Source organism: Lycium ferocissimum, unplaced genomic scaffold, assembly GCF_029784015.1.
Source record: "Lycium ferocissimum isolate CSIRO_LF1 unplaced genomic scaffold, AGI_CSIRO_Lferr_CH_V1 ctg8995, whole genome shotgun sequence".
Lineage (NCBI taxonomy): Eukaryota > Viridiplantae > Streptophyta > Magnoliopsida > Solanales > Solanaceae > Lycium > Lycium ferocissimum.
In genome coordinates, this window is record NW_026727528.1 from 19,720 (window position 1) to 32,477 (window position 12,758).

At 37.4% G+C, this 12,758-nt stretch overlaps 1 protein-coding gene across 2 annotated transcripts in view; it reads right to left on the reverse strand.

Annotated features, from left to right (window-relative positions):
• LOC132046012 (probable magnesium transporter NIPA9) overlaps positions 1-12,291 on the reverse strand; it is a 29,141-nt gene extending 16,850 nt beyond the window's left edge. Inside the window, exons 1-4 of one of the 2 annotated variants that reach the window (XM_059436564.1) lie at positions 11,993-12,291; positions 3,754-3,852; positions 3,461-3,590; positions 847-935 (exon numbers count right to left, since the gene is read on the reverse strand). In XM_059436564.1, coding sequence (XP_059292547.1) covers positions 847-935; positions 3,461-3,590; positions 3,754-3,852; positions 11,993-12,103 — 429 coding nt within the window. In that variant the 5' untranslated portion in view covers positions 12,104-12,291. Of the gene's footprint in view, positions 1-846; positions 936-3,460; positions 3,591-3,753; positions 3,853-5,376; positions 5,518-11,992 lie in introns of those variants that run through there. The other variant, XM_059436565.1, reaches the window with a different exon arrangement.
• Between the last annotated feature and the right edge of the window lie 467 nt (positions 12,292-12,758).

The following is a 12,758-nucleotide window of genomic DNA, read 5'->3' on the forward strand; positions in this document are numbered from 1 at the left end:
CACCACTTCTGGTTGAAGGGTAAAAAACAGTTACACATGAAAAAGACAGATAAGAATGAAGAAGAGAAGACAGAAATTAAGAAAAAAGCAAACCCATGACGATTATAGACATCGAAATACACCTCAACCTGATTAGCCACCAAAGTTATTAGTTATGAGGTGTTACTCTCTTCATACACATAGGGCTATAATAAAAACCTAGGAACTTGAAGTGCTGACGTGATAAACAATTCGTGACTTCAATGTAATTTGCAAGTTTTTTTTTTTTTTTTTTTTTTGGTTTGTTAAGGTAAAGTATGTCACTTCTCATTTTAACATTTAACATGAAAAGTTCTTCTAACATGTAAAGAAACAACAAAAACTAGAAGGAAAAAGGGGGGAAAGAAGTGGTGATGATAGTGTTATGGAATGCTTGAAGAAGTTCAATTTCATCAAATAAATCATTTTTTTTTTATTTTTTTTATTTTTTTTTTTTGCATTTTTTAGCAATCACGAGGAGCATAAAATTTGACGCTTGACAAAACAAGCTTCTCATGAAAAAAGTTCTGCGCCAAACTACTTGTATATCAATCTGAAAGAAGCAGCTGCAAGATGCTATCAGTGGTTCGTCCTCCCTATCCCATCTATTCAACCCCTTTTTTAGGTGACAACTTACTGCAATTGCTCTTGGTCAAGGAAAAACACGTGTTGAAAGGACAGACGTCTTTTCTCTTAAATTAACAATATAGGAACTGGATATACAAAAACAACTAAGCACCGAATCACTCCAGACTTAAAAGCACCAGGGAAACTTCTCAAGCAATAACTTAAAGTGTGCTTGTATTGTGCATAGACTAAGATACCTACAAACAAGATTGCAACAGCACATGCCAGCCACGGTAGATGAAAAATTGAGATAGCCGAGGCCTGCTGCTCCTCCCCTCCAGCACCAACAGCTGAACAGAGAAAAAAGAAGTGATAAGTTAAAGTTTGTCTGATATTCACAACCCAACCCAATGAAACATTTCAGTATATAGAAACGAGGTTCCATAAGAAAAGAGAAGTAGTAAATTACAGAACAAATTGATTCCATAAGCTACTAATTTCTTGTGGCAGTCAAGAAGCTGATCTTGTACAATCATTATAGATATAACTGAAGATAAAACATCCATTAAGTTAACAAAAGTGAAAAGCTTTGGTCCTCGGTTAAACAAAACCCCAAAAACTAACGGGAAAAAGTTTTATCTAATGGATGGAAACAACAGTAATAGAAAGAAGGAAAAGATGTGAAACTCTCGGCTTTTGGCGCCAAAACCATTCTTCCAAAGTCAAAGTGAAGAATTTTGAGAAGAAAGTCTTCTTGTATTTCAGTATATCTGCACAACCTATGAGCTACAATATTTATACAATAAGTCCTATCTCTAATTTAGGAAAGACAATCAAGGCTAATTACAATCAAATAAAATAAAATAGAATAAGATCTCCTATTATTAAGGTAGGAGATAAAATGTCCTAGAATCAAGCTAATTAAACAATTAACACAAAGAATTGTCATCGTGTTATTGTCTTATTGCTCAGTTACCAGCAACGTTCATCAAAAGAAGTGGTGGAAGAGAATCAACTCCATGTTATGGTGAGTGAACCTATATTTGCTTAGTACTAGAGAAGGCTGAAACACAATTTTTCTTTGATTTTGCTTGCTTTTATATTTTTAATTCCATTTTCACCAAAGAAAAAAACTGAAGCTTCTAGGATCATATTTGCGCTTATTTTCTGATTTTGCCTACTTTTTAATTATTTTAGCATGTTCCTTTTTACATTTAAATTAAGTTAGTCCTCTACACAAATATAATAGATTTGCAACACGAATTTTTCTTCCATCAAACTTCAATTCTTTGATTATCTTAACCTTCCAGAGACCTCAAAAGCTGATCACCATTGTTGTATAGATTATTAAATCCCTCCACCACTAACCACCAATTTTCAAATTAAAAGAAGCTCTATTTTGCTCCCAATTTCCATACTCAAAAGGTAGTGGGGTGTGATATGAAATTCACAGAGAAAAAGAATCTGTCAAGCCTAGCTGTGCTAGGGTGATTGATCACTCTGAACCAGGTAAATCTGCCCCTACACAATGGTGGATCGAAGAGCTCCATGTCTTCTATCTGAGAACTCAGTCATTGCATTAGTGATCCTGCTGCATTTCCTTCTTTCATACATAAACCTGTTAGTGTTGAAATCAGCACAGGATACCCATGGACCCTCACATAAACCTCTGAATGCTGAAATCTCCTCCCAGCGTAATTTCCTTTCCCTTCTGGTGCGTACACTCCTGTTAGACACCACATAAAAGATTGTTGCACTGATTCAAAACTATAAGTAATTGAATAACAGCCTTTTGGAATCAGTTCCCCTTCCACACTCTACTGTCCCATAACATAAGTATTCCACTACCTACCTTCCGCTTCAAGATATCCACATCTCATCCATCTACAAGCCCATAGTTGCTTGGCCATTATATCCACATCCTTTTCTAATTTTGTTTCCCAGAAACAATACAAGTTTGCTCTCTGTTTCTCAATTAGACTCTTAACAAGATTCCTTTTAGAAATCATGTTAAGTCCCCTGACATTCCGTGATATTAATTTGACCCTCATTGATAAGTTTACAGTACCTTTTCCCCCCTGCTTCTGACTTTTCTTTCTTTCATCTAGCTTCATATAGCTAGAGCCAGAGCTTCCTTCACACATCTCACAATAGCAGTATTATATTGATTACTCAATTCCAGGACATTGGAATGAACCTGAGTCTATATAGCCACTGGTTCAGCCAAAAGCATCATAAGGAATTGAAAGAGTAACAAACAGATGATCTTTTCTTTCGTGAGATTGCCACACTGGTGATCTTTTCACAACCAATAGGACGTGAAGACCTTCCAGAACAATAATATCAAATCAATTTAGGACCAGGCCAAACTTTTTAAAACCGTACAGGTAATCGTGTCACCTTCCATTTGATCAGATTTCAGTCTCTTTGCTTTTCTATGAGGTCCCAAAGTCAAATTATAAGTTAACCAAAAATAAGACAGATTGACAGCATTGGTGCTTGAACAAAAGGAAAGTAAATTGATCAGAAGGAACCAAATTCTCTGAATACTAATAGTAAGAGAACAGATCGATTAGATGCCAAATATCAAGAGAAGCAAGGACCGATAATAGTAATCCTCTAATAAAACAACACTCAACTCCAACCAGGATAACCTGGTGTGTGGCTGCACGATCCTCTTGTCAACTACTTCCTCCCATGGAACAATGACTAGCTAAAGTAATCACTGTAAACAGATGAATTCCTCCCTGTACGCATAAAGGTCTCCAGTAACACCATGCTTAGCAATACAGAGGAAAATGAACTGTTTCTTTGTTTTCCATAGCCTTATAGTTCTTTTAACGAATAATACAAAGCATTAAGGAACTTACATTACCTATGGTGCCAATGCCTGCCAAGGTAATTCCTATCCAATCAATAATGTTCATGATCTCCTTTAGATAAAAATGGGAAAATACTGAAAGTATAGCAAGTCCACAGCCAGAAACTGGTTGAATGACCGATACCTGGAATATATCATTGAAATGGTAAGTGTGAAGGATTCGTCTAGCAATCAATATAAGAAGAAACATTATGTTTAGGGTTTCTCTAGTAATGGATTTACTTTCAAACTATCAAGTTCAATTCCCTAAACATGCATAAGAGAAAGCTTGCTAGAAATGCACTTACTGGGGCTAGAGATAGTGCTCGCAACATCAAGACTGCTCCAAACAAATCCATAAGTAAACCAAAGATCCATGGCTTGTTGAAAGCATAAGCTTTAATCACCTGTAGACAGAGATCATGAAGCTTTCCAAGTAGTCGTCTTTCATAGAAGAAACGTACCGAGTTCATAAAATTAAAGGTAAGCAGGATAGCTGCTGGGAGTACAACATGCTTCAACAAAGACGTAAAGGGCAAGAAAGAGATGATGTCTGCATAATACTAGAGATAGCCAACCATAAGAACATTCACAGTATTTCAAATACAATATTCGGCATTCACACTCCATAATTATTCAACAAAAGGCGTTCCGCTTTTTGGTTGATAAGTACCATCCAATTAAAGACATTTTCAATATGAACATAGTGTCCGGCCAGTTTGTGAGCACCTCGATTAATTCCACGGGGTACCTCCTACCTCCCACCAGCACATGTACAGCAACAACAACATACCCAGCGTAATCCCACGAGTGGGGTCCGGAGAGGGTAGGATGTACGCAGACCTTACCTCTACCATTGCGGGGCAGAGAGGTTGTTTCCAATATATCCTCGGCTCAAAAGAAATGTAATGCAAGAATGTAGGAAAGAAAAGAGAGAACAAAATAGCAAATGTACAAATAAATGCAGTAATAGATATCAATACACATTAGCGAAAAAGAAACTACGCGACTACATGAATCTTATGACTAAAAGTATGACAACACCATGTTATCTACTAACCATCTACCCTAATTCTCGACCTCCATAACTTCCTATTCAAGGTCATGCCCTCAGTCAACTAGAGTTGGGCCATGTCCTGTCTAATCACTCCCCCTCCCCCCCCCCCCACCCACCCAGTTCTTTTTCGGCCTATCTCTACCTCTCATAGTTCCTGCTATAGCCAACCTCTCACACATCCTCACTAGCGCATCCTCGCACCTCCTCTTCACATGAGTGAACCATCTCAACCTCGTTTCTCTCATCTTGTCTGCCACAGAGGCCACTCCTTTGTCCCGTACCACTTCGTTCTTAATCATATCCCTCCTAGTGTGCCCATACATCCATCTGAGCATCCTCAGCTCTGCTACATTGATCTACCGGATAACTCTATCCACCAAGGCCTGCACAGATGGAGAGAAATCACCAACTACTTTTGCTGGTATTTGAAACTGAGACAGCATGATTCTCTACTACCATTCAATTAAAGACATTTGATTAACTAACTGATTAAATTATCATTCTAGATTCAATTACGCATCAGGTATGCCAGTGTTGCCAAAAGGAAATGAAAATACAAAAGCCTAAAAAACTGTTATTGGCTACATCTACATACCAGAAAATTTCCACCCCGATAACACACAAAAAAATTATTCTATTAAGAATATTGTTTGGAAATTATAAGTGGAAAGTATTTATTCCTTTGTAAATATGGAAAAGATTAAGAATCCATGTGATTACCAGAAAATTCCCACCCAGATAATACACCAAAAAAAAAAAACGTATTCCATTAAGAATATTGTTAGGAAATTATAAGTGGAAAGTATTTATTCCTTTGTAAATATGGAAAAGATTAAGAATCCATGTGCATGGTGAGAGTAGGAATAGGAATTACCTTCTTTTCCTTTTAGATTAATTATACATAATAGTTAAGTCCCAACATGCTTGAGGGAATAATCATACAATTCATTCTCCAAGTATCTTTTTTCTCTTTTCTTCACATTTTATAAAGCCTGTTAACATAATTGCTTTCTCTCCCTCAACTCAAGCCATGGAGCTGTTGACTCATGGTAGCTGGTGGTATCTCCACAGCGAAAAGTGTAAGAAGTTCAATGATCTGCTTAGTCGTCATGCACAAAAGGGTTTCTAATGAAGAAAGACACAAATGAAGAAAACGCTAAAAATATATATGTAATGAAAGAAAAATAAATATAATTATGTGAGACAGAGGAATTGAAAGAAAAACTCCAATTAAGTAAAAATCATGTCAATCAAGTTCGAAAACTATCCTAAATTTCTTGCTGAATCGCGAAGATATGCTTATTATTCACTTGTCAAAACATAAAAAGATATGCTTATAATTTAGGTTTAGTGACTAGTTTTCTTACACTAAATTTCTGGCGTCCTCTTCACGATCACGAATTAATTTATTAACAAAATTTCCTTAACAAATAATATATTACTTTGCTAACTATATCTATCATTTTTTTGACAACCTGCTTATTATATCTATCATTTAGCGCCACCCTCTTCAAGACAGAATGAATGGGCAATGAGGGGTTGCACCTATCTAAACGGTCTTACAATGATAGTACTGCTTAGTGAAGGTTTCTTTTCTATGATTTTCAATTTTCAAGACTTTTCCTTGACCAACTTATGTCAGGAAGTTCCTCAGCTTCAATCAATTCCATCATCAAATATCCAGGAAGTGGCTAGTTTTCTGAAATTAATTTTTATGTCTTTCAAAGCAGTGTAAGGAAAGTACTTTAGTGTATCCTTTTGACTACAAATTAGGCAAAAGACTTAGTAACTTAAAAGACTACTGAAAAACTTGTTGCACATAGTTGTTCATACCAGCACTATGAAATCACGCTTAGGAAAAAATAATTCACATTAAAAGAGCAAAATCTATTTCATATTAAAAGAAAGCTAGATGATTGACTTCATTGCTTGTTAATGTGTTCTACATATCCTATACAAAAGCACTTTATATAAACATACAACAACTATGCCTTAGTCCCAAACAAGTTGGGATCGGCTACATGAATCCTCATTTCTTCATTTAAGCTCATAGCATCATTATAATAAAAATAAGATAAAAGTGACAAATACGTTAAAGATATATAGGAATAACACTAATAATAATAAAAGTTCCATACGAGTCTAAAACCTATCCTCAACTAGTAGCTACCACCTATATGAAATTTTTTCTTCCATTATGCGCTATCTTTAGCCAAGTCTGTATTGATACCAAGTATTTGCAGGTCTACTTTCTCTATTACATGACAACTGGAGATCACATAAATGACATTCCAGCATCACGACACCAATAACTAGTTGAGGTCGGCTTACATGAATCCTACATCCCAAGATCCAGTATTTATCTTTAACCAAAAATTAGGGCGTTCTCTGATGTTAGATTCTTTACATTTTTTTCTCGATAGGCAAATCCCTAACCCCGACCCCACCCCAAAAAAATAAAAATAAAGACTCCCTGCAAATACCAACTAATTTAAGTGCACTAACAGATTCACATTAAAACCCAATAAACAAATTCATCACCAGACATTTGAACCACATATCCATACTGTTAGCGCGGAAACGATAAAAACACAGTAATTAACGTGGTTCGGATCGATGTGATCCTAGTCCACGGATAACGGCCGGCACTTTTATTAATATCAAAGGAGAAAGTAAGTTACAAGATTGAATACTCTTAGGTTCTATGTTCCGTCCTACTTAATAAATCCTAGCTAGCATGTATTTATACTACTAGGTGTAATCCTTTCCTAGAAAGGATCTAAATCCCAATAATACTCGAAAACCAACAAAGAAAAAAGTTTTCTTTTATTTCTCTCCGCTTTTGAGTAGGAATTAGCTTGAATATCTTCTCAACTTCACAATCTCCACCTTGTGATGAATTTCGAGCTTCCATATGAACGTCATTCAGTCCAATGTCTCTAAGCATACGTGAGCTAACTCCGTGTAGGAAACAAGAGACAATAACCGAAATCTTGTACATACTAGTTGCTCTACCTTGCCCTGCAGTTCTCCATCCTGACGCATCAGTTGATGCGAACTCCTGCCAAATTCATACAATGACTGAAATTGACAAGAGGAACTACCTTGGTCAACACATCCACTGCGTTGTCCTTTGTGTCAACCTTCAAGACCTTATCTGTGCCTTGTTGAACAACATCACGAATAAAATGGAATCTGATATCAATGTGTTTGGTGCGATCATGAAATCTCTAACTTTTATCAAGTGAATAGCACTATGGCTATCACATTTTAGAGTTGGTTCATGTTCAACCCTACTCAATTCTGACACCAAACCTTTCAACCACATAGTCTCCTTTAGTGCTTCTGCTGCTGCCATAAATTCAGCTTTTGTTGTGGACAAAGCATGGAGAGTTGCCTTCCAACTTATGGCACTACCCGCAAAGAGCAAAGATATAGCCCGTTGTTGATCTCCTTCTATCAAGATCACCGTAAAATCGTAATCCACATAACCAAGGACCGAGAAGCCTTCATTTCTCATCCTACAAAAAGTTAGACCAACATTCGAAGAACGGGTTTACATTTATCCATGCCAAACCTCTGAAGTACCTTCTCAATATACTTCTTTTGTGAAAGATGTACCTCACCGTTCTTCCTGTGAATCTCCACTCCAAGGATTTTCTTAGCTTCACCTAAATCTTTCATGTCAAACTCCTTACTTAGCAGTTTCTTCAAATCATTTATCTCTGTCATACTATTAGCAAGAATAAGCATATCATCAACATATACGTAAATAAATATTTGAATTACCAGACACCGTGCGTGATACACGCAACTATCAAATGCACTTCTCCAAAAACCTTTAGTAATCATGAACGCATCAAATCTATTGTACCACTATCGTGGTGACTGTTTCAAACCATACAAAGATTTCTTCAATTGACAAACCTGGTCTTCTTTTCCTTCGATAAGGAAACCCTCGGGCTGATTCATAAAGATAACCTCTTCAAGTTCGCCATGTAAGAACCAGCCTTCACATCTACGAAGCTTCAAGTCATAATGAGCAACCAAAGCTAGTAACAAACGAATTAAGCTATCCTTCACGCTTGGTGAGAAAATCTCATTGTAGTCGATTCCCTCCTTCTGACAAAAGCCCTTAGCAACCAATCTCGCTTTGTATCTAGCATCTTCTACACACGGCATCCTTTTTTCTGAAGACCCATTTGCAACCAACAGTTCTCTTCCCCTTCGGTAGACTCACCAAATCCCATGTATGGTTCTTGTGCAGAGAGTCCATCTCTTCGGTCATGGCTAAACGCCATTGATGCCTTCACCACACATAGTAGCTTCTATATAGCGTGAGGGTTCCAGATCCTTTATTTCCTCCTTGGCAGTAGCTAATGCATAGCCACAAGATTAGCTTGCAAAGGCTGAGGATAATATTTTGGATTAGGCTTCGGAGTTCGTTTGTCTCTTCCAGTAGCTATACTGTATGGTTCACCTTCAGGTACTACTGTGTGAGCTTTTTCATTATATGACTCCACCTGAGTCACTTAATCCTCCCCCGTCGGTGAGTTTCACATTTTCCTCCACCGTTTCTCGTTGTAAGAACTTTTCGTCCCGCAAACTCAATAAGTCTTTCCTGGGATCAAGATGCATAGAGGCCTCATCAAAAGTAACATCTCTACCGATTACAAACAAGAGATCTAAACCCCATATTCTATATCTTTTTTTACCCCTTCAAAGATATCTCATAAATAAACCTTTTCGAGCTCTGTGTTCTAGTTTTCCATCACTTATACGATAAATACGCGGACATCCAAAGATTCTTAAGTACGAGTAATCGACGGTTTATTCCGACCATACCTCATTTGGAGTTTTCGAAGTAAATCGCCGACGCTCGGAGAACGATTAACAACATAACCAAAGCATTTACTACTTTCGCCCGTAACTCCCAGCACCTTGGCATTAGAGAGCATACATCATGCTTTCTCAAGAAGAGTGCGGTTCATCCTTTCAACTATTCCATTCTGTTGTGGTGTATGCCTAACAATTCTATGTCTCAATACACCATGAATCTTGCAGAAATTGTCAAACTCTTCATTGCAAAACTTCAAGCCATTATCTGTTCGAAGACACTTAATCCTTCTGTCACACTGATTTTCAATTAATGTCTTCCGATTTTTGAAATTCTCAAAGACATCACTTTTAGCCTTTAAGAAGTATACCCAAACCTTGTGTGAAAAAGCATCAACGAAAGTAAGTTAAGATACCTCTTTCACCCTCGACGGGAACCCGAGACGGACCCATAAATCAATGAATGTAGTCAAGTAAACCTTCGGTTTTGTCTTTTGCTCGTGCTAAAGCCGGCCGTTTCCAAGGAAGGACACAATGCTCACAAAAATCAAGTGTATTAATCTTTCTCACCTTTCAAAAGGTTTCGCTTGCTCAAAAATCGCCAACCCCCTCTCGCTCTGCGACCTAATCTCGTATGCCACATCTTAGCCTTGTCATTATCCGATAATGAAGGCGAGCGTTAAAGATTCGCACCTAGAATGGTGTTGCCCATAAGTACATAAAGACCACCCTCTAGTTTGGCCTTTAACATGACCGCAGAACCCTGGTCACCTTGCGCATTCCACCTTCACCCGCATGCTTATATCCGAGCTTATCGAGAGTACCAAGAGAGATCGCATTCTTTTTCATATCGTAATATTTCGAACATTAGACAATGTTCTTATCAGTATGCCGCCATGACACGTATATTGCGGTTCGAACTTAATGCCTCGCTATTTCACATACCGCATCGTTACCCATAAGTACCTCCCACTCGTCGCTATGGTAGCCTAGTAAACCAATCTTTTTTGAAGATACGTATGAAGTGCACAAGCTGAATCTAAAATCCACTTGTATCTGAATGTCATCTATTGAAGCAGTTAGCACATAATCTTCTCCATATGTCTAAGCTACCTGAACCATAAATGCACTGGTTGTTGTTTTATCAATCTTCTTATTCGGGCAATCCCTCTCAAAGTGACCCTTTTGATGACAACCCAACATTCAGCATCCTTCCTACTCACCCTTTTCCTAGACTTTGACCTACCTACTGATTTGCCTCTCCCTCTTTGGCTCGAGCGACCTCTAACCGTGAAACCCCCACTATGGTCCTCTTTCTCACCATTGTTGATATGGTTTCTTAATTCATCCAAATTCAATGCATGTCTTACCATCTGTAATGTGACCAACTTCTTACTGTACATCATTGAATTAACTACGTCTTTGTACGCCGGTGATAATGAAAACGATGGAAGTGCACGCTTTTCTTCATCTCCCACTTTAATATCGGCATGAGTAAGATCCATAGCCAATTTATTAAAAGCATCAAGATGATCCGTAAAGTTGTATCTCGTCTTCATCTTGAAGGTGTGTAATGCTTTACCAACAACATTCTAGTTGTTACCGATTTCTTTTGGTAGAGATCTTCAAGTTTCTTCCTGAAACTCACGCTTTTTCTGATCGACTTCACATAACATTTGTCTCGATAAGGATAATTGATTGCGCTAAACACGTCCATCTCGATCTTCTCGCTTCTCTTTCTATTTTCGGAACACGAGTCGTCCAAAGCATAGACTGAGAGAACGCCATGATCTTGATCTTCCAGATGTTGAAGTTATTACTTCGCCCATCAAAATTCGCTACCTCAAACTTCATAGATGACACAGTCTCCTCGTCTCCTAGATCTCACGACCTGTAGGCTCTGATACCAATTGTTAGCGCGGAAATGATAAAAACACAATAATTAACATGCTTCGGATTGATGTGATCCTAGTCCACGGAGAATGGCCGGCACTTTTATTAATATCAAAGGAGAAAGTAAGTTACAAGATTGAATATTCTTAGGTTCTATGTTCTGTCCTACGAATAAATCCTAGCTAGTACGTATTTATACTACTAAGTCTAATCATTTCTTCAGAAAGGATCTAAATCCCAATAACACTCAAAAATCAACAAAGAAAAAAGTTTTCTTTTATTTCTTTCCGTTTTTTAGTAGGAATTGACTTGAATATCTTCTCAACTTCACACATACACAATATATAACATAACCAATCACCCTTTTTTTAATATAAACGTGGTGTTCGTAAGAACTGCGTGCACCTCGACTAATTCCACGGAGTACCTGTCAATTCCCACCGGCAAAAGGTACCAGGTAACTCTGCCCACCTAAGCTAGGATAGATGGGATTTGAACATGCATGATTTTCAACCCACTTCATTGACCACCTTGGGTGCGATTCTTTACATTTTTTCTGGATAGATAAATCGCTAAAAAAAAAGTGCTCTAACAGATTGACATTAGAACCGAAGAAACAAAATCATCTCCACATTTCCCTTACACAATATAACCGACATCCTTCAAATTCTCAATAAGACAACCAAAGAAAATGCCGATTCTAGAAATGAAGTTTGTTAATAGAGAAAAGAATGGAATGGAATCAGCAAAATGATATATACCTTGAGCTTGAAAGATAAAGGAGGGAGAATGAGAGTGCCCTTCTTCTGCAGAACTTTGCCGATATTGTTACCTGCCGTGGCGGCCACCGTTAGGCAAATTGATTCCCACATTTCTTCCTCTTTTCTTAGATTAAACACCGTTAGTCCCTAAATCTTTTCTTTTCTTGATTCCCAAGATCGATCGATCGATCTCACTTGGTGTTTTTGATTTGGTGGTAGCTTCAGATTAAAGGCATAATATTGTCTGAATAGACATTGTTATTATTAACTATATTTACACAATCAAGATTGTTTCGTTATTAGCCCCCTACCTTTCTTCGAAGAATTAACTGAAGGTGTCGTTTAAGTTTGGAAATTCTTAGAGGTGACTTGTAGGAATGCATTAAGTCAAAACCCAATTAAATTTGGGATTAAGAAAATTGGGGGGAAAAAGTATTTTGAAACTTTTTAACTTTTTTAAAAAAAAAAAAATATTTTCAAAACCCTTTATTTAAATCACATTCATTCAAACCCCCGAACCTTAAAACACACGATCATCCAAGCTCCTTAACTTTCAAATTAAAACCCCCGAAAATCTCCCGCTAAAGTTTTAAACCCTCTCAATCTCTTAAAAGCCGCCAAAAACGGCCTTCCTTTCTCCGGTAAAATCGCTCATATTTTCTTCTTTTGTTAGGGGTTTTAAATCAAAGAGAAAATAGATTTTGGGCGAGGAAAAAAATAACATGGGTTTGTCGAAATTTTTTTATTTTGTTGTTCTCCGGCCCTT